We start from the raw sequence: 24,561 nt of genomic DNA, 5'->3' as shown, positions 1-24,561 counted from the left end.
GAAGTGGCTGGATGGGGCCTCACCTGGAAGTGGCTGGATTGGGCTTCATCTGGAAGTGGCTGGATGGGGCCTCACCTGGAAGTGGCTGGATAGGGCTTCATCTGGAAGTGGCTGGATGGGGCCTCACCTGGAAGTGGCTGGATGGGGCTTCACCTGGAAGTGGCTGGATGGGGCTTCACCTGGAAGTGGCTGGATGGGGCCTCACCTGGAAGTGGCTGGGTAGGGCCTCATCTGGAAGTGGCTGGATGGGGCCTCACCTGGAAGTGGCTGGGTAGGGCCTCACCTGGAAGTGTCTAGATAGGGGTTCATCTAGAAGAGAGCCTTACGGTTGAGGGCGGAGCAGTTGCCGTACCAGGCGGTGATACAGCCCGCCAGGATGCTCTCGATTGTGCATCTGTAGAAGTTTGTGAGTGCTTTTGGTGACAAGCCGAATTTCTTCAGCCTCCTGAGGTTGAAGAGGCGCTGCTGCGCCTTCTTCACGACGCTGTCAGTGTGAGTGGACCAATTCAGTTTGTCTGTGATGTGTATGCCGAGGAACTTAAAACTTGCTACCCTCTCCACTACTGTTCCATCGATGTGGATAGGGGGGTGTTCCCTCTGCTGTTTCCTGAAGTCCACAATCATCTCCTTAGTTTTGTTGACGTTGAGTGTGAGGTTCTTTTCCTGACACCACACTGAGTCCACAATCATCTAGAAGTGGCTGGATAGGGCCTCATCTGGAAGTGGCTGGATGGGGCCTCATCTGGAAGTGGCTGGATGGGGCCTCATCTGGAAGTGGCTGGGTAGGGCTTCATCTGGAAGTGGCTGGATGGGACCTCACCTGGAAGTGTCTGGGTAGGGCCTCATCTGGAAGTGGCTGGGTAGGGTCTCATCTGGAAGTGGCTGGATGGGGCCTCACCTGGAAGTGGCTGGGTAGGGCCTCATCTGGAAGTGGCTGGATGGGGCCTCACCTGGAAGTGGCTGGGTAGGGCCTCATCTGGAAGTGGCTTGATAGAGCCTCGTTTGGAAGTGGCTGGATAGGGCCTCATCTGGAAGTGGCTGGATAGAGCCTCGTTTGGAAGTGGCTGGATAGGGCCTCATCTGGAAGTGGCTGGATAGGGCCTCATCTGGAAGTGGCTGGATAGGGCCTCATCTGGAAGTGGCTGGATAGGGCCTCATCTGGAAGTGGCTGGATAGGGCCTCATCTGGAAGTGGCTGGATGGGGCCTCATCTGGAAGTGGCTGGGTAGGGCCTCATCTGGAAGTGGCTGGATGGGGCCTCATCTGGAAGTGGCTAGATAGGGGCTCATCTAGAAGTGGCTGGATAGGGCCTCATCTGGAAGTGGCTGGGTAGGGCCTCATCTGGAAGTGGCTGGATAGGGCCTCACCTGGAAGTGGCTGGATGGGGCCTCACCTGGAAGTGGCTGGGTAGGGCCTCATCTGGAAGTGGCTTGATAGAGCCTCGTTTGGAAGTGGCTGGATAGGGCCTCATCTGGAAGTGGCTGGATAGAGCCTCGTTTGGAAGTGGCTGGATAGGGCCTCATCTGGAAGTGGCTGGATAGGGCCTCATCTGGAAGTGGCTGGATAGGGCCTCATCTGGAAGTGGCTGGATAGGGCCTCATCTGGAAGTGGCTGGATAGGGCCTCATCTGGAAGTGGCTGGATGGGGCCTCATCTGGAAGTGGCTGGGTAGGGCCTCATCTGGAAGTGGCTGGATGGGGCCTCATCTGGAAGTGGCTAGATAGGGGCTCATCTAGAAGTGGCTGGATAGGGCCTCATCTGGAAGTGGCTGGGTAGGGCCTCAACTGGAAGTGGCTAGATAGGGGCTCATCTAGAAGTGGCTGGATAGGGCCTCATCTGGAAGTGGCTGGGTAGGGCTTCATCTGGAAGTGGCTGGATGGGACCTCACCTGGAAGTGTCTGGGTAGGGCCTCATCTGGAAGTGGCTGGGTAGGGCCTCTTCTGGAAGTGGCTGGATGGGGCCTCACCTGGAAGTGGCTGGATGGGGCCTCACCTGGAAGTGGCTGGGTAGGGCCTCATCTGGAAGTGGCTTGATAGAGCCTCGTTTGGAAGTGGCTGGATAGGGCCTCATCTGGAAGTGGCTGGATAGAGCCTCGTTTGGAAGTGGCTGGATAGGGCCTCATCTGGAAGTGGCTGGATAGGGCCTCATCTGGAAGTGGCTGGATAGGGCCTCATCTGGAAGTGGCTGGGTAGGGCCTCATCTGGAAGTGGCTGGATGGGGCCTCACCTGGAAGTGGCTGGATGGGGCCTCACCTGGAAGTGGCTGGGTAGGGCCTCATCTGGAAGTGGCTTGATAGAGCCTCGTTTGGAAGTGGCTGGATAGGGCCTCATCTGGAAGTGGCTGGATAGAGCCTCGTTTGGAAGTGGCTGGATAGGGCCTCATCTGGAAGTGGCTGGATAGGGCCTCATCTGGAAGTGGCTGGATAGGGCCTCATCTGGAAGTGGCTGGATAGGGCCTCATCTGGAAGTGGCTGGATAGGGCCTCATCTGGAAGTGGCTGGATTTAGAGTGGCACTGTGGGGGGTAAGATTCAGACAGACAGACAGACAGACAGACAGAGAGAGAGAGAGAGAGAGAGAGAGAGAGAGAGAGAGAGAGAGAGAGAGAGAGAGAGAGGGGGAGGGGTGTGACAGCCCATCTGATTCCTGAACCAAGGGAGATTTTATACGAACCAGAACACAGCTGAGGCTGGGCCCAGAGCAAGACTGAGGCTGAGACCAGAGCGAGGCTGGGACCAGAGCAAGGCTGAGGCTGGGCTGGCCCAGAGCAAGGCTGAGGCTGAGACCAGAGCAAGGCTGAAGCTGGGCCCAGAGCAAGCCTGAGGCTGGGACCAGAGCGAGGCTGAGGCTGGGTCCAGTGCGAGGGTGAGACCAGAGCACAGGTGCAAATCTAGTGCCAGGAATCATTACATGTCATTACTTTAACACATGCTTCACAGCAAAGATCCAATATACTAGATGGGTTAGCGAAGTATTTGCTTGTGTGTGTGTGTGTGTGTGTGTGAGTGAGTGAGTGAGTATCTGAGTGTGAGTGTGTCGGGGAGACTTGGCCATGAGAACAAGGTGGAATGGGGGTCGACTTACGAGGAACGAGAGGGGAATCGTAAACCGTGTTCCTATCCCATTGTTGGCTTTTTCTCATACTAATTTAGTTGAAAGGGGTCTGTGGCTCCATGGCGGTGTGCGGAGAACACCCTAAAAGCCCTCACATATAATCTTTATAGATGACCGTAAAACAGCCCAGTGAAAACAGGGAGAGATGGGGTGTCAAATGAATCCCAGAAAAGGACAGCAAAGCTGCACTAAAGGTCAGCAGCTCTTACGTCTCTCCGGAGAGACTTTCCTGACAGAGACCGTGCTCAACGCATTTCAAATACTGACATATTGTCCCGCAGAATACCGCAGTATATTGTTACAGCACAGGGCTCACAGTTTGCAGGTGCAGACATGCATCACTTTTATTGATAACGTACATTTCAATTAAAGCTAATTAAAGGGGAGTTTTCAACATACTGTAGCCTACACACAGCTCCATTTTTTAAAAAATTGGGGGGTCATTTAGCAGACACTCGTATCCAGAGCAACTTTTATCCAGGTTTGTTTAGTCAGGGTGTCCCATTGGACCTCTTGTTCAAGCAAGACCGTGTCTGAGTTGTGCTGCTCGACAGGTTAGAGGAGGACTAGATCCAATAGTCCATGGTTGTGCCCCAACTGACACCCTAGATAGTGCAATACTTTTGACCAGGGCCCATGTCCAAAGTAGTGCAGCATATAGGGAAAATGGTGCCATTTGAGGCACAGCTGTTGTTAAGGTGTGTGATGGTTCAGTGGGAGGTTGGCTGGTTTTACCAGCCATTTCCTAGCTATTAGTATGCAGGTGTGCAGACCGAGTGTAGGTTCGAGGTGTTCAGCGGTACAGTAGCCTATAGGACCACAGCCTTCTCCTACAAGGCTGGTAATGGCCATGGTGTCAGGGTGAGTTGTTCTCCTCATGTTTATAGTAATTGAATCTCCCTGACTGTTGTCAGGGACACACCACATCAACTGTGGTGTGAGGTAAAGCATGAAGGATGAATGTCCGCATACGCTTTAACTTGCTCAGGTTCAGCTTCAGCATCATTGTATTTGTTATAAGCAATAGAACAAAGTCCAGTTGTCACGACTTCCGCCGTAGTTGGCTCCCCTGCCTGTTCGGGCGGTGCTCGGCGGTCGTCGTCACCGTCCTACTAGCCACTACCGATCCCTTTTTCGTTTGTCTGTTGGTTTTGTCTTATTAGTTTCACCTGTGTGTATTTTAGTTTAATTAGCGTCCTTATATGTAGTAGGTTGTCCCGCCCTTGTTTTGTGCGGGATTGTTTTTTGTTACTCTGTTGGATGGTGGTTTTTCGTGACCGTTTTTGTGCACCGGAGAATAAATTGACAATCTACTGAACCCTGCTCTCTGCGCCTGATTCCACCCACCACTCCTAGTAAATCGTGACACCAGTGACTATTCACTTCTGATTTAAAATGACAGACAGATGTTTTAGTCGGCTTAAAGAGACCTCTGCTCTCTGTTTTCAGCTTTCATCTTTCTCTGTGGCTAAACGCAGGTAGACCTGGGTTCAAACACTATTAGAAATCTTTCAGATGCTTTTAACATTTGTTTCAGTCTGCCTAGAGTACAAGTTGGGCGGTGTTTGAACTTTTATAACTGTCTTTATTGGTTCAATTGCAATAGGCTAGCTCAAACAAGCACAGAGAGTATTTTAAATCATTTCAAATAGTGTTTGAACCCTGGTCTGAAGCGCAGGCAAGCTAGTGGCTTGCTAATAGCACAGAAAAGCATGTTATTTCTATCCCATCTCAGTGTTATTCTTTGCTGCAGGTTTTCTCCCCTCTGTGTTGACGATTCAGTGCTTTTATATGGCTACACCGTGCCAGAGATGATAAAGTTTATCATACCTTTTATGATTAGGGGCACTTGGAAAATGGTTATAAAAGTATGTTGAACAGCGGCCAGCAGGGAACAGGTGTTTTTCTCTGTTCTCAGATGTAAGCGAGCCACACTGCTGAGTTAAAACACACACTGTCGAGCAGCTAGCTGAAACACACTGTCAAGCAGCTAGCTGAAACACACACTGGCTAGCAGCTAGCTGAAACACACACTGTCAAGCAGCTAGCTGAAACACACTGTCGAGCAGCTAGCTGAAACACACACTGGCTAGCAGCTAGCTGAAACACACACTGGCTAGCAGCTAGCTGAAACACACACTGGCTAGCAGCTAGCTGAAACACACACTGGCTAGCAGCTAGCTAAAACACACACTGGCTAGCAGCTAGCAAAAAAACAAAAAACAGCTAAAACAGAGTAGTTGGAGCGTCTCCACTTTCTCTTTACTAACTAGGGCTGGGAATTACCAGGGACCTCACGAATTACGACATGTCTGGGTCCCAAGTGGGTGGGCCTATGCCCTGCCAGACCTACTTATGGCTGCACCCCTGCCCAGTCATGTGAGGGCCTAATTTATTTATTTCAATTGACTAATTTCCTTATATGAACTGTAACTCAGTAAAATCGTTGAAATCGTTGCATGTTGTGTTTATATTTTTGTTCAGTATTTTCAGCTGTTTTAAGCTGGTGTACAAAACTGAAAGTAAAAGACGCAAAAATGAAACGTAAGAACGGGAATCATAGAAATAGAGCATATAGAACAGATCTACAGCTTCTTAGATTTGCTTTCAATGAAAATGACAGATCTATAACTCACATTTCTATGTGAATTTGGTCAGCGTTTCTTTTATTTTGGCAGTTACCTGTAGTTACCCCTGTAGCTCTTCCAGGGGTTCAAATTGAGGGAATGGTACTGATTTCTTCCAGGTGTTCATATTTAGAGAATGGTACAGTACTAGAGTTCAATGGCGGGAACCCGGTTACTGAGATTTACCGCCCAAAAACCGATCCCCTTTCCCGGGATAAATAACTGCGAGAAACCGGTAAATTACAATAAATTATTTATATCAACAGCATGATGTGGAATGGAACTGTTCAATGATATGCAATGACTAAATATGGCTTCTCTACGGCCTTCTCTCTGCTCTCTGCATGATCAATCATCAACGCTCATGGTGGGGACAGACAGCCCATCTTGGTATGGAGTACAGTTCACAATGCATGTTGACCTACAGTATCATCTCATCATGGTAACTTTTTTTTCTTGTGACATGGTAGGTCAGCATAGCCTATGACCGAATGCTCGTCTAATATACACACCCACATCTGACTTTCGGGAGTCACCATATTTTTGTTGTTGTAAATATATATATATATACAGTACTTCTTTATTGCAGCTGCAGAGTGTTAAAACATCCTTGACTGACTCGATTATTGTTGCTTTAAGTCAGAGCATGAGCGAGCAGTCGTTCTCGCTCCATCAATTCCATTCAAATTGCATGTAGATAATTCTGTTCAAAATACCATAGTCTACCTCAGTATTAGCCTTGTATGTACAGTAGCTAATGAATGATGGGTTAAGCATAATACGCTAACTTATTGTCTCTGTCTCTTGCAAGTACCTGTGTTCCGCTGGCCTCTCTCCTTTAAAAAACGCTCCGTAGCTCTTGGGAGCCATTTGGGAGATGAGCCCATGTTTAGGAGGAAGAGAGGGATCATTTTCTCCCAACGGAGGACAAAAAAAAGACCCTAATGCTAACAGTTACGGTAGCTCGATTTCATCCCTAGGTTCAAGTTTCCTCTGTTCCCCACTCAATAACCTTCCTTCTGTGCTGTGACAGGAGAGGAAGAGACCCTGGGAAGTGTTTTTGATAGCAGAAGAAAAAAGGAATGGAAACGCCCTTCAGAATTCGCCCCACAATAGTGCTGTAACGGGATAGCTGAGGCCCGGGGGAAAATGTCTCAGGCAATTACAGTCCGAGTTAGAAAAGGACAACAGTAGTGCTCCTCCATTGACCTGGGATATTTTTATGGTTGCCTCATGCTCCTCACTAACAAAAATGGTTCCACGGATTGTGATAATATACTCCCAAGTGTGTCTCATACCTATTCATTATATAATCAACCATTTACAAACTCTTTGTAAGTGAAGTATTACCATTAAAAAATACGCTTGGTATCACACAGACAGTATGCCAAAAGTACACAGAAACCAGCACCTGCTCAAAGCCTCTGTCTAGATGTGTGGGCTCTCCCCTTCCTTCCCACCGCCCATCCAATCCCTTCCCTTCCTCCCCAATCCTACTGGCCATTCCATCCAATCCCTTCCCTTCCTCCCCAATCCTACTGGCCATTCCATCCAATCCCTTCCCTTCCTCCCCAATCCTACTGGCCATTCCATCCAATCCCTTCCCTTCCTCCCAATCCTACTGGCCATTCCATCCAATCCCTTCCCTTCCTCCCCAATCCTACTGGCCATTCCATCCAATCCCTTCCCTTCCTCCCCAATCCTACTGGCCATTCCATCCAATCCCTTCCCTTCCTCCCCAATCCTACTGGCAATTCCATCTAATCCCTTCCCTTCCTCCCCAATCCTACTGGCCATTCCATCCAATCCCTTCCCTTCCTCCCCAATCCTACTGGCCATTCCATCCAATCCCTTCCCTTCCTCCCCAATCCTACTGGCCATTCCATCCAATCCCTTCCCTTCCTCCCCAATCCTACTGGCCATTCCATCTAATCCCATCCCTTCTTCCCCAAACCCACCGCCAATTCAATCCCATCTCTTCTCAGTGAAACCAAAACAGCCAAAGCGTCGCAGGGGCCAGAGGAGGGCCAGAGGGGGGCCAGAGGGGGGGCCAGAGGGGGGGCCAGAGGGGGGCCAGGCTATCAGGTTTGAAGGGTTAAAAGGGAAGTGTGGAAGTTCAAAGATCTGTGACCCCTTCAGACAAAAGGGCCTGCTCTCTCTGTGCTCCCCAGGACAGGTCTCTGTCTCACTGCTTCAACCTAAACAAAGACCTCGTGTTCCTCTATCTGTCTGTCTGTCCCTCTCTATCTCTGTCTGTCTGTCTGTCTGTCTGTCTGAGAGCCTTCTGTCTACACTGGTTTCTACTGGAAATGCATAGTCAGTTCTGAGGGCCAGAACACAGGGTAAAATACCAACTGAAGCAGGCTGCTGCGGTAGGGAGATGATTGGCACCACAAACAATAACAAATTCAGAAATAAATCTCTGCACAGCAGGCATTCTTCTGTAATTGTATTTAATATTAAGTCTCCAGTTTTTGCTACATAACCTCTTTTTATGTTTGTTTTCTTCCCCATTTTCCCTCCCTCCCTGCCTCCCTGCCTCCCTCACTCCCTCCCTCCCTCCCTGCCTCCCACACTCCCTCCCTCCCTCCCTGCCTCCCACACTCCTCTCCAGGAACCCTGATGGTGATGTCCAGCCGTGGTGTTACATCGCTGACCATGAAGACGGAATCTACTGGAGATACTGCGACATACCCACCTGTCAGAGTAAGAGAATGTATGTGTGTGTGTGTGTGTGCGTTATTGCGTGTGAATCAGAGTCATGTCGTCAACGCCCTGTGTTCCTGTGTTACACCCTGGCTGACCTGAAAGCCCAGAGGCCCTGTTCGTCTCCCAGTCGGTGGCTCTGTCAGTCGCTCTGCGTGTCAGATCGTTATGAAAAGGTTTATAGGTCATCTGCAGAAGCTTTTCACTGAGCTATTATCATCCTGAAGAATGTCTCTTAACTCGGCTCTGCAGTGTCCGGGCATGCCTGTTCCATGTGAACTGTCAGTCAGTCGCACTGTGTTTTTACATTTCTGTAATTAGCTGCCACTCATTCAGCTCAGCAGAGCTCAGTACAGCAGTCAGTGTGTTGTGTTATTGCCTCTGTGCTTGTTCTCTACTGGCATACATGTTCTCTACTGGCATACATGTTCTCTACTGGCATACATGTTCTCTACTGGCATACATGTTCTCTACTGGCATACATGTTCTCTACTGGTATACATGTTCTCTACTGGCATACATGTTCTCTACTGGTATACATGTTCTCTACTGGCATACATGTTCTCTACTGGTATGTTCTCTACTGGCATGTTCTCTACTGGCATACATGTTCTCTACTGGTATGTTCTCTACTGGCATGTTCTCTACTGGCATACATGTTCTCTACTGGTATGTTCTCTACTGGCATACATGTTCTCTACTGGCATACATGTTCTCTACTGGCATACATGTTCTCTACTGGCATACATGTTCTCTACTGGCATACATGTTCTCTACTGGCATACATGTTCTCTACTGGCATGTTCTCTACTGGCGTGTTCTCTACTGGCATGTTCTCTACTGGCATGCTCTCTACTGGCATACATGTTCTCTACTGACATACATGTTCTCTACTTGCATACATGTTCTCTACTGGCATGTTCTCTACTGGTATACATGTTCTCTACTGGTATGTTCTCTACTGGCATACATGTTCTCTACTGGCATGTTCTCTACTGGTATACATGTTCTCTACTGGCATACATGTTCTCTACTGGCATACATGTTCTCTACTGGTATGTTCTCTACTGGCATACATGTTCTCTACTGGCATACATGTTCTCTACTGGCATACATGTTCTCTACTGGTATACATGTTCTCTACTGGCATACATGTTCTCTACTGGTATGTTCTCTACTGGCATACATGTTCTCTACTGGTATGTTCTCTACTGGCATACATGTTCTCTACTGGCATACATGTTCTCTACTGGTATGTTCTCTACTGGCATACATGTTCTCTACTGGCATACATGTTCTCTACTGGCATACATGTTCTCTACTGGTATGTTCTCTACTGGCATACATGTTCTCTACTGGTATGTTCTCTACTGGCATGTTCTCTACTGGCATACATGTTCTCTACTGGCATACATGTTCTCTACTGGCATACATGTTCTCTACTGGCATGTTCTCTACTGGCGTGTTCTCTACTGGCATGTTCTCTACTGGCATGCTCTCTACTGGCATACATGTTCTCTACTGACATACATGTTCTCTACTTGCATACATGTTCTCTACTGGCATGTTCTCTACTGGTATACATGTTCTCTACTGGTATGTTCTCTACTGGCATACATGTTCTCTACTGGCATACATGTTCTCTACTGGCATGTTCTCTACTGGTATACATGTTCTCTACTGGTATGTTCTCTACTGGCATACATGTTCTCTACTGGCATACATGTTCTTTACTGGTATGTTCTCTACTGGCATACATGTTCTCTACTGGCATACATGTTCTCTACTGGCATACATGTTCTCTACTGGTATACATGTTCTCTACTGGCATACATGTTCTCTACTGGTATGTTCTCTACTGGCATACATGTTCTCTACTGGTATGTTCTCTACTGGCATACATGTTCTCTACTGGCATACATGTTCTCTACTGGTATGTTCTCTACTGGCATACATGTTCTCTACTGGCATACATGTTCTCTACTGGCATACATGTTCTCTACTGGCATACATGTTCTCTACTGGCATACATGTTCTCTACTGGTATGTTCTCTACTGGCATGTTCTCTACTGGCATACATGTTCTCTACTAGCATGCTCCCTTCTGGTATGTTCTCTACTGGCATGTTCTCTACTGGTGTGTTCTCTACTGGCATACATGTTCTCTACTAGCATGCTCCCTTCTGGTATGTTCTCTACTGGCATGTTCTCTACTGGTGTGTTCTCTACTGGCATACATGTTCTCTACTGGTGTGTTCTCTACTGGCATACATGTTCTCTACTGGCATGTTCTCTACTGGCATACATGTTCTCTACTGCCATGTTCTCTACTGGCATACATGTTCTCTACTGTCATGTTCTCTACTGACATACATGTTCTCTACTGGCATACATGTTCTCTACTGGCATGTTCTCTACTGGCATACATGTTCTCTACTGGCATGTTCTCTACTGGTGTGTTCTCTACTGGCATACATGTTCTCTACTGGTATGTTCTCTACTGGCATACATGTTCGCTACTGGCATGCTCCCTTCTGGCATGTTCTCTACTGGCATACATGTTCTCTACTGGCATGTTCTCTACTGGCATACATGTTCTCTACTGGCATGTTCTCTACTGACATACATGTTCTCTACTGGCATACATGTTCTCTACTGGCATGTTCTCTACTGGCATACATGTTCTCTACTGGCATGTTCTCTACTGGTGTGTTCTCTACTGGCATACATGTTCTCTACTGGCATGTTCGCTACTGGCATACATGTTCGCTACTGGCATGCTCCCTTCTGGCATGTTCTCTACTGGCATACATGTTCTCTACTGGCATGTTCTCTACTGGCATACATGTTCTCTACTGGCATGTTCTCTACTGACATACATGTTCTCTACTGGCATACATGTTCTCTACTGGCATGTTCTCTACTGGCATACATGTTCTCTACTGGCATGTTCTCTACTGGCATGCTCCCTTCTGGCATGTTCTCTACTGGCATGTTCTCTACTGGCATACATGTTCGCTACTGGCATACATGTTCTCTACTGGCATGTTCTCTACTGGCATACATGTTCGCTACTGGCATGCTCCCTTCTGGCATGTTCTCTACTGGCATACATGTTCTCTACTGGCATACATGTTCTCTACTGGCATGTTCTCTACTGACATGTTCTCTACTGGTATGTTCTCTACTGGCATGTTCTCTACTGGTATGTTCTCTACTGGCATGTTCTCTACTGGCATACATGTTCTCTACTGGTATGTTCTCTACTGGCATACATGTTCGCTACTGGCATGCTCCCTTCTGGCATGTTCTCTACTGGCATACATGTTCTCTACTGGCATGTTCTCTACTGGCATACATGTTCTCTACTGGCATGTTCTCTACTGACATACATGTTCTCTACTGGCATACATGTTCTCTACTGGCATGTTCTCTACTGGCATACATGTTCGCTACTGGCATGCTCCCTTCTGGCATGTTCTCTACTGGCATACATGTTCTCTACTGGCATACATGTTCTCTACTGGCATGTTCTCTACTGACATGTTCTCTACTGGGATACATGTTCTCTACTGGTATGTTCTGTACTGGCATGTTCTCTACTGGTATGTTCTCTACTGGCATGTTCTCTACTGGCATACATGTTCTCTACTGGCATGTTCTCTACTGGCATACATGTTCTCTACTGGTATGTTCTCTACTGGCATACATGTTCTCTACTGGTATGTTCTCTACTGGCATGTTCTCTACTGGCATACATGTTCTCTACTAGCATGCTCCCTTCTGGTATGTTCTCTACTGGCATGTTCTCTACTGGTGTGTTCTCTACTGGCATACATGTTCTCTACTGGCATGTTCTCTACTGGCATACATGTTCTCTACTGGCATGCTCCCTTCTGGTATGTTCTCTACTGGCATGTTCTCTACTGGTGTGTTCTCTACTGGCATACATGTTCTCTACTGGTATGTTCTCTACTGGCATACATGTTCGCTACTGGCATGCTCCCTTCTGGCATGTTCTCTACTGGCATACATGTTCTCTACTGGCATGTTCTCTACTGGCATACATGTTCTCTACTGGCATGTTCTCTACTGGCATACATGTTCTCTACTGGCATACATGTTCTCTACTGGCATGTTCTCTACTGGCATACATGTTCTCTACTGGTATGTTCTCTACTGGCATACATGTTCTCTACTGTCATACATGTTCTCTACTGGCATACATGTTCTCTACTGGCATGTTCTCTACTGGCATACATGTTCTCTACTGGCATGTTCTCTATTGGCATACATGTTCTCTACTGGCATACATGTTCTCTACTGGCATGTTTGCTACTGGCATACATGTTCGCTACTGGCATACATGTTCTCTACTGGCATACATGTTCTCTACTGCATACATGTTCTCTCCTGGCATGTTCTCTACTGGCATACATGTTCTCTACTGGCATGTTCTCCACTGGTATGTTCTCTACTGGCATGTTCTCTACTGGCATGTTCTCTACTGGCATACATGTTCTCTACTGGCATACATGTTCTCTACTGGCATACATGTTCTCTACTGGCATGTTCTCTACTGGCATGTTCTCTACTGGCATACATGTTCTCTACTGGCATGTTCTCCACAGGCATGTTCTCCACTGGCATGTTCTCTACTGGCATGTCCTCTATTGGCATGTTGGGGCAGGTAGCCTGGTGGGTAGGAGCGTTGAGCCAGTAACCGAAAGGTCAGCATTCAGTTGTACAACTGACTAGGTATCGTCCTTTCTCTTCTGGCATGTCCTCTACTTGCTTCCCCTTATTAATTTATTGACCCTTGAATTTTAACAGGGAACGCACATTGAGACCCAGGTCTCTTTTTCAAATGTGCCCTGTATAATACATTATAAATATACACATTAGACACAATATATATATTTATATACAATACCAGTCAAAGGTTTGTACACACCTTCTCATTCAAGGGTTTTTCTTTATTTTTACTATTTTCTACGTTGTACAATAATAGTGAAGACATCAAAACTATGAAATAACACATATGGAATCATGTAGTAACCAAAAAAGTGTTAAAGTAGCCACCCTTTCTCTTGATGACAGCTTTGCACACTCTTGGCATTCTCTCAACCAGCTTCACCTGGAATGCTTTTCCAACAGTCTTGAAGGAGTTCCCATGTATTCTGATCACTTGTTAGCTGCTTTTCCTTCACTCTTCAGGTCCAACTCATCCCAAACCATCTTAATTGAGTTGAGGTCGGGTGATTGTGGAGGCCAGGTCATCTGATGCAGAACTCCATCACTCTCCTTCTTGGTCAAATAGCCCTTACACAGCCTGAAGGTGTGTTTTGGGTCATTGTCCTCTTGAAAACAAATGATAGTCCCACTAAACGCAAACCAGATGGGATGGAGTATCACTGCAGAATGCTGTGGAAGCCATGCTGGTTAAGTGTGCCTTGTGACCAGCAAAGCACCCCCACAGCATCAAACCTTCTCCTCCATGCTTCACAGTGGGAACCACACATTTGGAGATCATCCGTTCATCTACTCTGTGTCTCACAAAGACACGGCGGTTGGAAGCAAAAATCTAAGGAAAGAAATTCCACAAATTAGGCACACTCATCAGACCAAAGGGCAGATTTCCACTGGTCTAATGTCCATTGCTCGTGTTTCTTGGACCAAACAAGTATCTTCTTCTCATGTGTCCTTTAGTAGCAGCAATTCGACTATGAAGGCCTGATTCACACAGTCTCCTCTGAACATGTTGAAATGTAATTTCATAGTTTTGATGTCTTCACTATTATTCTACAATGTAGAAAATTGTAAAAATAAAGAGAAATCCTTGAATGAGTACGTGTTCTAAAACTTTTGACCGGTAGTGTATATACAGTTGAAGTCGTAAGTTTACAAACACTTAGGTTGGAGTCATTAAAACTCATTTTTCAACCACTCCACAAATGTCTTGTTAACAAACTACAGTTTTGGCAAGTCGGTTACGACATCTACTTTGTGCATGACACAAGTAATTTTTCCAAAAGTTGTTTGCAGACAGATTATTTCACTTATAATTCACTGTATCACAATTCCAGTGGGTCAGAAGTTTACATACACTAAGTTCACTGTGCCTTTAAACAGCTCTGCCAGGAGGAATGGGCCAAGCTGGTGGAAGGCTACCCGAAACATTTGACCCAAGTTAAACAATTTAAAGGCAATGCTACCAAATAGTAATTCAGTGTATGTAAACTTCTGACCCACTGGGAATGTGATGAAAGAAATAAAAGCTGAAATAAATAATTATCTCCTATTATTCTGACATTTCACATTCTTAAAATAAAGTGGTGATCCTAAATGACCTAAGACAGGGAATTTTTAAGGATTAAATGTCAGGAATTGTGAAAAACTGAGTTTAAATGTATTTGGCTATGGTGTATGTAAACCTCCGAATTCAACTGTGTGTATACAGTGTGGAGAACAAGTATTTGATACACTTCCGATTTTGCAGGTTTTCCTACTTACAAAGCATGTAGAGATCTGTAATTTTTAGCATAGGTACACTTCAACTGTGAGAGACAGAATCTAAAACAAAAATCCAGAAAATCACATTGTATGATTTTTAAGTAATTCATTTCCATTTTATTGCATGACATAAGTATTTGATCACCTACCAATCAGTAAGAATTCCGGCTCTCACAGACCTGTTAGTTTTTCTTTAAGAAGCCCTCCTTTTCTCCACTCATTACCTATATTAACTGCACCTGTTTGAACTCGTTACTTGTATAAAAGACACCTGTCCACACACTCAATCAAACAGACACCAACCTCTCCACAATGGCCATTGTAGACCTGCACAAGGCTGGGATGGGCAACAGGACAATAGGCACGCAGCTTGGTGAGAAGGCAACAACTGTTGGCGCAATTATTAGAAAATGGAAGAAGTTCAAGATGACGGTCAATCACCCTCGGTCTGGGGCTCCATGCAAGATCTCACCTCGTGGGGCATCAATGATCATGAGGAAGGTGAGGGATCAGCCCAGAACTACACGGCAGGACCTGGTCAATGACCCGAAGAGAGCTGGGACCACAGTCTCAAAGAAAACCAATTAGTAACACACTACGCCGTCATGGATTAAAATCCTGCAGCGCACGCAAGGTCCCCCTGCTCAAGCCAGCGCATGTCCAGGCCCGTCTGAAGTTTGCTAATGACCATCTGGATGATCCAGAGGAGGAATGGGAGAAGGTCATGTGGTCTGATGAGACAAAAATAGAGCTTTTTGGTCTAAACTCCACTTGCCGTGTTTGGAGGAAGAAGAAGGATGAGTACAACCCCAAGAACACCATCCCAACCGTGAAGCATGGAGGTGGAAACATCATTCTTTGGGAATGCTTTTCTGCAAAGGGGATAGGACGACTGCACCGTATTGAGGGGAGGATGGATGGGGCCATGTATCGCGAGATCTTGGCCAACAACCTCCTTCTCTCAGTAAGAGCATTGAAGATGGGTCATGGCTGGGTCTTCCAGCATGACAACAAGCCGAAACACACAGCCAGGACAACTAAGGTGTGGCTCCGTAAGAAGCATCTCAAGGTCCTGGAGTGGCCTAGCCAGTCTCCAAACCTGAACCCAATAGAAAATCTTTGGAGGGAGCTGAAAGTCCGTATTGCCCAGCGACAGCCCTGAAACCTGAAGGATCTGGAGAAGGTCTGTATGGAGGAGTGGGCCAAAATCCCTGCTGCAGTGTGTGCAAACCTGGTCAAGAACTACAGGAAACGTATGATCTTTGTAATTGTAAACAAAGGTTTCTGTACCATTTATTAAGTTCTGCTTTTCTGATGTATCAAATACTTATGTCATGCAATAAAATGCAAATTAATTACTTAAAAAACATACAATGGGATTTTCTGGATTTTTGTTTTAGATTCCGTCTCTCACAGTTGAAGTGTACCTATGATAAAAAATTACAGACCTCTACATGCTTTGTAAGTAGGAAAACCTGCAAAATCGGCAGTGTATCAAATACTTGTTCTCCTCACTCTCTCTCTCTCTCTCTCTCTATCTATATATATATATATAAGCACACCTTAAAATACAAAAACACAGTAATGGGAAGCACAAATTTAACATCACAAATCAAATTCCTCTACAAATAGGTCCTCAGTCAATGCTTTTAATTGCCCAAACGGCACCAGATGTCATGACTTCCACCGAAGTTGTTTTCTGTCCTTGTTCGGGCGGCGTTGGCGGTTGGCGTCACCGGTCTTCTAGCCATCGTCGATCCACTTTTCATTTTCCATTTGTTTTGTCTTGTTTTCCTACACACCTGGTTTCCATTTCCCTCATTAAGTGTTGTGTATTTAACCCTCTTTTACCCCCATGTATTTGCGTGGAAATGTTTGTTGTAAGTGCTTGTGCACATGTTACTGGTGGGCGTCGGGTTTTTGTACCCATATTCTGTTGTATTTTTATGCCGTTGGTTTTTGGATTAAACTGCTCCGGCTACTACCTAGTTCTGCTCTCCTGCATCTGACTTCCTTGCCACCAGTTACGCACCCCATTACACCAGAACATCAAGATGAAATGAATTTTGAATTTAGTTCCAGCAATATTGTGCATTAAAACTTAAAGCAGATTTACCTACAATACCGTTCAAATGTTTGGGGTCACTTAGAAATGTCCTTGTTTTTGAGATAAAAGCTCATTTTTTGCCCATTTAAAATAACATCAAATTGATCAGAAATACAGTGTAGACATTGTTAATGTTGTGAATGACTATTGTAGCTGGAAACGGCTGATTGTTATTGGAGTATCTACATAGATGTACAGAGGCCCATTATCAGCAACCATCACACACACCTGTGTTCCAATGGCACGTTGTGTTAGCTAATCCAAGTTGATAATTTCAAAAGGCTAATTGATCATGACAAAACCTGTTTGCATTTATGTTAGCACAGATGAAAACTGTTGTGCTGATTAAATAAGTAATAAAGCTGGCCTTCTTTAGACTAGTTCAGTATCTGGAGAATCAGAATTTGTGGGTTCGATTACAGGCTAAAAATTGCCAAAAACAAAGAATTTCTTCTGGAAGCCGTCAGTCTATTCTTGTTCTGAGAAATTAAGAAATGAAGGCTATTCTATGCGAGAAATTGCCAAGAAACTGAAGATCTGATACAACGCTGTCCTACTCCCTTCACAGAACAGCGCAAACTGGCCCTAACCAGAATAGAGTGGGAGGCCCCCGGTGCAGGGATTTGACAGTTTTCCAGAATATAGCCAGGTTCCCATTACAATCTGAAAGAGCGGTTACATAATAATCCGATTTAGCCTTTCTGATTTGTTTTACACAATTATTCCTTAGTTGCTTAAAAGCTTGCCAGTCCGGGCCTAATCCTGTGTTCCTGGCCTTGACCCAAGCATCATCTCTTTTATGAATTACTTCTGATTGTAAGTAAGTAAGTAAGCATTTCACCTGTTGTATTCGGCGCACGTGACAAATAAACTTTGATTTGATTTGATCATTCCGGAGTGTACCAGGCATTCGATCTACCTTTAACTTCTTGCGTCGAGCCAACCCGGATCCGGGATCATGACTACAGCCTCAAGCTATTACCATAACGCAACGTTAACTATTCATGAAAATCACAAATGAAATGAAATCAATATGCTAGCTCTCATGCTTAGCCTTTTGTTAACAACACTGCCATCTCAGATTTTCAAAAATATGCTTCTCTACCATAGCAAAACTAGCATTTAGCATTTAGCGTTAGCATTTAGCATTAGCATTTAGCGTTAGCATTTAGCATTAGCATTTAGCGTTAGCATCACCAGGCAACATTTTCACAAAAACCAGCAAAAACATTCAATAAATCATTTACCTTTGAAGAACTTCGGATGTTTTCAATGAGGAGACTCTCAGTTAGATAGCAAATGTTCAGTTTTCCTGAAAGATTATTTGTGCAGGAGAAATCGGTCCGTTTTCTGCGTCATGTTTGTCTACCAAAAAAAACGAAAATTCAGTTTTTCAACTTTTTCCAAAATAACTCGATAATATCGACTGAAACATGGCAAACGTTGTTTAGAATCAATCCTTAAGGTGTTTTTCTACATATCTCTTCAATGATGTATCGTTCCTGGAAGTGTGCTTCTGCATCCCATGGCAAAATGAGTGTTACTGACAATTGCGCACCAATTTAGACAAAGGACACCGGACGGCCCCCTGGCAAATGTAGTCTCTTATGGCCAATCTTCCAATGATATGCCTACAAATACGCCACAATGCTGCAGACATCTTGGATGAACGGCAGAGCGCATAAGCTCGTTCACAGCATATTCACAGCCATATAAGGAGACGTTAGTAAAACAGAGCGTCAAAAATCCTGTTCATTTCTTGTTTGAAGTTTCATCTTGGTTTCGCCTGTAAGATCAGTTCTGGGGTACTCACAGATAATATCTTTGCAGTTTTGAAAACGTCAGAGTGTTTTCTTTCCAACGCTGGCAATTATATGCATAGTCGAGCATCTTTTCGTGACAAAATATTGCGCTTAAAACGGGCACGTTATTTTATCCAATAATGACATAGCGCCCCCATAGGTTGAAGAGGTTAACCCTACATTTTTTGAAGAGAGCATGATTATTCAAAATAGTATTGAAAACATCTAAAAACAAGCCCAGTACTTCTTTAGGCCTGGTAGATGCTGCAGAGTTCATTTCCCTTCATTATCATACAATACTTTACTGTATGTCCCTGTAGCAACTACGTAGAGAGGCTTCATTCCTAAAGTGTCTCAGAGTAGGAGTGCTGATCTAGGATCAGGTACTTCCTGTCCATATACACTTATGTATTGTAGTCTAATGTCTTAACTGATCCTTGACCAGCACTCCTATTCTCAGACGCTTTTTGAATACGAGCCCTGGAGGCTGTATGGGGTTCCTACTCCTCTGTGTTACTGAAGCTAAAGGACTCAAGCCCACTCCTCAAACTTCTCACTCTGGAGGCCAAAGGACCCATTAACTCATCCAACAATGCATGGCCTGCTGAAACGACAGCTTTGGTCTCTCTCTCTCTCTCTCTCTCTCTCTCTCTCTCTCTCTCTCTCTCTCTCTCTCTCTCTCTCTCTCTCTCTCTCGACTGACCTATTTCACACAAGTGTCTAGTTATCCATGAATGTCTCGACCAGACACATCCTCACCTTTGTGTCAGAGTGGGTAAGGCCGACCCACCCATCCATCCATCCATTCCCCTGGCTGGTTGTGTCGGAGGGGGCAGGCCGACCCACCCATCTATCTACCCATTCCCCTGGCTGGAGTAAGCACTAAGCTGATTCCTTATCTCATGTGAATTGAGGCCAGCCTTTGTTGCAGGCAGATGGGATACTGCCACCATAGGCCTGCTCCCCCCTGCCTGCCTGCCTGTTTTTGTCTGCTGTCTTCCAGTCTGGATCGGTGCAGCCCGCCTGCCCAGTAACCTATCCTTGTGCCGTGTGTGTGTGTCCAACTTCTCCTGTTTGCTGTGAGCTTCGCCCATATCGAATGCAGCTCTATTTCTGCTTTGGCATTATAGATAGAGATAGACACTGTATTTCTGAATAGAGGGGAAATTGAGAGAAGAAAAGAGCTCAGAGCGAGGCATATGCCTGTCTGTCTCCCTGCCTCGCTGCCTGTCTCCCTGTCTACCCTCCTGTTTACTTGGCTGCCTGTCTGTCTGTCTGCCTTCCCTCCTGTCTGCCTGTCTGTTTTGTCTGTGTTTTAGTCTGTTTTGGTTGGTCTGCATGTTGTTTTTTCTGTTTGGTGTGGCATTGTGGCCGTTCACTGAGGCTCTGTCTGTACCCACCAGGGTTGGTCAGGTCAGTGCCAGCGCTGTGCCCTGTCATCCAGGGTCATCACGTCATCCTGGTGAGGCAGCGGGCACACCCTGTTAAAACAACAACAACAAAAATGTCATTTAGCAGACACTTTTATCCAACTTCAAGGAGAAGTTTTATTTTTTACAACAAAGTCTCTATTTTGTTATGTAAATGTAATGTTATAGAATGGTCCAGACATCTTTTTTTTGTGATTTCACTTGTTTTTAATACAATTACTCCAAACAGCAAATGATTTCCTTGTCCTCGCTGTGTAGTATAGGGGCAATGGGGCCATCTCAATGTCAGCAAGACAAAGGAACTGATTGTGGACTACAGGAAACGGAGGGTCTAGCTCGCCCTCATCCACATCGACGGGGCTGTAGTGGACTGGGTCGAGAGCTTGAAGTTCCTCGGTGTCCACATCGCTAAGGAATTAACATGGTCAACACACACACCCACACAGTTCTGAAGAGGGCACAACGCCGCCTTTTCCCCCTCAGGAGGCTGAAAAGATTTGACTTCCTCAAAAAGTACTAAAGCTGCACCATTGAGAGAATCTTGACTGGCTTCATCACTGCTTTGTATGGCAACTGCAAGGCACCTGACCGCAAGGCGCTACAGTAGGTGGTGGGTACGGCGCAGCATATCAGTAGGGCCAAGCTCCCTGCCATCCATTACCTCTATACCAGACGGGGTCAGAGAAAAGGCCCCAAAAATGTTCTAATGACTCTAGCCACCCAAGCCATAGACTGTTCTCTCTGCTACCGCATGGCAAGACTGGAACCAACAGGACCAGCTCCTATCCCCAAGCCATAGACTGTTCTCTCTGCTACCGCATGGCAAGACTGGAACCAACAGGACCAGCTTCTATCCCCAAGCCATAAGACTACTAAACAAGATTGATGAATAGCTTGTTCATATAAGGAAGTCAGTCAATTGAAATAAATTCATAATCTTGGATTGCACATGACTGGGAATACAGATATGCACCTGTTGGTCACAGATACCTTAAAAAAAAGGTATGGGCGTGGATCCTAAAACCAGTCAGTATCTGGTGTGACCACCTTTGCCTCATGCAACCTGACACATGTCCTTCGCATAGAGTTGATCAGGCTGTTGATTTGGCTTGTGGAATGTTGTTCCACTCCTCTTCAATGGCTGTGTGAAGTTGCTGGATATTGGCGGGAACTGGAACACGCTGTCGTACTCGTCAATCCAGAGCATCCCAAACATGCTCAATGGGTGACATGTCTGGTGAGTATGCAGGCCATAGAAGAACTGGGACATTTTCAGCTTCCGGGAATTGTGTACAGATCCTTGCGACATGGGGCCGTACATTATGTTGAAACATGAGGTGATGGCGGCGGATGAATGGCATAACAATGGGCCTCAGGATCTCGTCATGGCATCTCTGTGCATTCAAACTGCCATTGATAAAATGCAATTTTGTTAATTGTCCGTAGCTTATGCATGCCCATACCATAACCCCACCGTCACCATGTGGCACTCTGTTCAAAACGTTGACCTCAGCAAACCGCTCGCCAACACGACGTCATACACATAGTCTGCGTTTGTGAGGCCGGTTGGACATACTGCCAAAATTAACATTAAATTCTTTGGCAACAGCTCTGGTGGACATTCCAGCAGTCAACATGTCAATTGCATGCTCCCTTGAGACGTCTGTGGCATTGTGTTGTGTGACAAAACTGCCCATTTTAGAGTGGTCTTTTATTGTCCCCAGCACACGGTGCACCTGTGTAATGACCATGCTGTTTAATCAGCTTCTTGATATGCCACACCTGTCAGGTTGATGGAATATCTTGGCAGAGCAGAACTTCTCATTAACAGGGATGTAAACACATTTGTGCACAACATTTGAGAGAATTAAAGTTTTTGTGCGTATGGAACATTTCTGGGATCTTTTATTTCAACTCATGAAACATGGGACCAGCACTTTACATGTTGCGTTTTTCGTTTTTCTGTTCGGTGTTTTAGTAATGTGGTATATTGTTTTAGGGCTCCCGAGTGGCGCAGCGATCTAAGGCACTGCCATCCCCTGTCCAAATTCAGGCTGCATCACATCTGTGATTGGGCGGCACACAATTGGCCCAGCAATATCCGGGTTTGACCGGGGTAGCCGTCATTGTACATAATAATTTGTTTTTAACTGACTTGCCTAGTTATTAAATAATGGTTACTTTTTTTTAAATATAATTTTTGTGACCTCAGTCTTTCAACCAAAATATTACAGACAAAACATTTTCACTTGCCTCTTTAAGGGGCGGGAGGTTACCGTGGTAATGTGACTCTAGTCGTGTTTGTGCCTGTTAGATTGAGTCTGACTAGTAGAAGCGTTCTCTTCTCTTCTCTGGCAGTTGAAACTCAAATATAGAAAAACAACCTAGCTTATGGACAAAACAATGTAAACAAACACAAGGACAAAGTCTCACTTCAGTAGACTTTCATTACCTGAAACGTAAACAAGGCCACCTCTTATGCCTGTACGCAGCACTTATACAATTCTAACTTTCACTCAGCTCTTCTCGTGCACACATTCCCCAGCCAGGCAGTGTTGCAGCACGAGGTGCAATAAGCTATATAGGATTCGTAGTTCTTTGAATTTGTGCGATTCATTTACCAGCTATGACACACAACGGCAGAAAAAAATGACAACAGCTACTGCAGCATTTATTTTACTATAAATGTGATACTTTTTATTCAGAAATGTGAGCAAAATGCTCACACTGTCGAACCTTGACCCCCTCGCCAACGTGGCTGGTGAAATAGATCTTACCGGCCAATGCCAAAATCGACCAGCATTTGGCAGATGTTAATTTTAGGCCCTGACTGGTACTCCCTGTATATAGCCATATTATTTTTTACTCATTATTGTTTTTCATTATTCCTTGTGTCACTATTTTTATATTACATTTTTATCTTGAACTCATTGGTTGAAAATGACCCGTAAGTAAGTATTTCACTGTTAGCATAAACCTGTGACAAATACGATTTGATTTGACACACACACACTGCAGTCCTGGAGACTTCTCTGACACACACACACACACACACACACACAGAAACACACACACTCGCTCCGTTGTTATGAGCCGTCCTCCCCTCAGCAGCCTCTACTGATGCTAATATATACATTTTGGTTCTCTATCAAAGCCAGGTAGTCCCAAGGGTGTTGTTTTGATTGATAGGGTAGGACAGGGAGAAAGCCTAAAGGGAAAGCTGCCTGTTGCACCGGAACATGGGAAGGAGAGGTGCAACATTCTCGCTTCATTAACTTCTTGCATCGAGCAATCCCGTATCCGGGAGCGTAATCATAGCCTCAAGCTCATTAGCATAACGCAACGTTAACTATTCATGAAAATCTCAAATGAAATGAAATAAATATATTGGCTCACAAGCTTAGCCTTTTGTTAACAACACTGTCATCTCAGATTTTCAAAATATGCTTTTCAACCATAGCTACACAAGCATTTGTGTAAGAGTATTGATAGCTAGCATAGCATTAAGCCTAGCATTCAGCAGGCAACATTTTCACAAAAACAAGAAAAGCATTCAAATAAAATCATTAACCTTTGAAGAACTTCGGATGTTTTCAATGAGGAGACTCTCAGTTACATAACAAATGTTCAGTTTTTCCAAAAATATTATTTGTGTAGGAGAAATCGCTCCGTTTTGTTCATCACGTTTGGCTAAGAAAACCCCCCGAAAATTCAGTCATTGCAACGCCAAACTTTTTTCCAAATTAACTCCATAATATCGACAGAAACATGGCAAACTTTGTTTAGAATCAAGCCTCAAGGTGTTTTTCACATATCTATTCGATGATAAGTCATTCGTGGCAGTTGGGTTTCTCCTCTGAAGCAAATGGAAAAATGCACGCAGCTGGAGATTACGCAATAATTGCAACGGAGGACACCAAGCGAGCACCTGGTAAATGTAGTCTCTTATGGTCAATCTTCCAATGATATGCCTACAAATACGTCACAATGCTGCAGACACCTTGGGGAAACGACAGAAAGTGTAGGCTCATTCCTTGCGCATTCACAGGCATATAAGGAGACATTGGAACACAGCGCCTTCAAAATCTGGGGCATTTCCTGTTTGAAATTTCATCTTGGTTTCGCCTGTAGCATCATTTCTGTGGCACTCACAGATAATATCTTTGCAGGTTTGGAAACGTCAGAGTGTTTTCTTTCCAAATCTGTCAATTATATGCATAGTCGAGCATCTTTTCGTGACAAAATATCTTGTTTAAAACGGGAACG

The 24,561-nt window shown here is 45.2% G+C and overlaps 1 protein-coding gene across 2 annotated transcripts in view; it reads left to right on the top strand.

The window, feature by feature from the left end:
* Positions 1–24,561, top strand: part of LOC115123772 (kremen protein 1-like) — a 139,780-nt gene that overhangs the window by 82,592 nt on the left and 32,627 nt on the right. For both annotated transcript variants that reach the window (XM_065026823.1, XM_065026824.1), the window contains exon 3: positions 8,352–8,443. In XM_065026823.1, coding sequence (XP_064882895.1) covers positions 8,352–8,443 — 92 coding nt within the window. The remainder of the gene's footprint in view (positions 1–8,351; positions 8,444–24,561) is intronic.

Source organism: Oncorhynchus nerka, linkage group LG13 (assembly GCF_034236695.1).
Source record: "Oncorhynchus nerka isolate Pitt River linkage group LG13, Oner_Uvic_2.0, whole genome shotgun sequence".
Classification (NCBI taxonomy): domain Eukaryota; kingdom Metazoa; phylum Chordata; class Actinopteri; order Salmoniformes; family Salmonidae; genus Oncorhynchus; species Oncorhynchus nerka.
The sequence above is the reverse complement of the archived record's forward strand: the minus strand, read 5'-3'. Positions and strand labels throughout refer to the sequence as shown.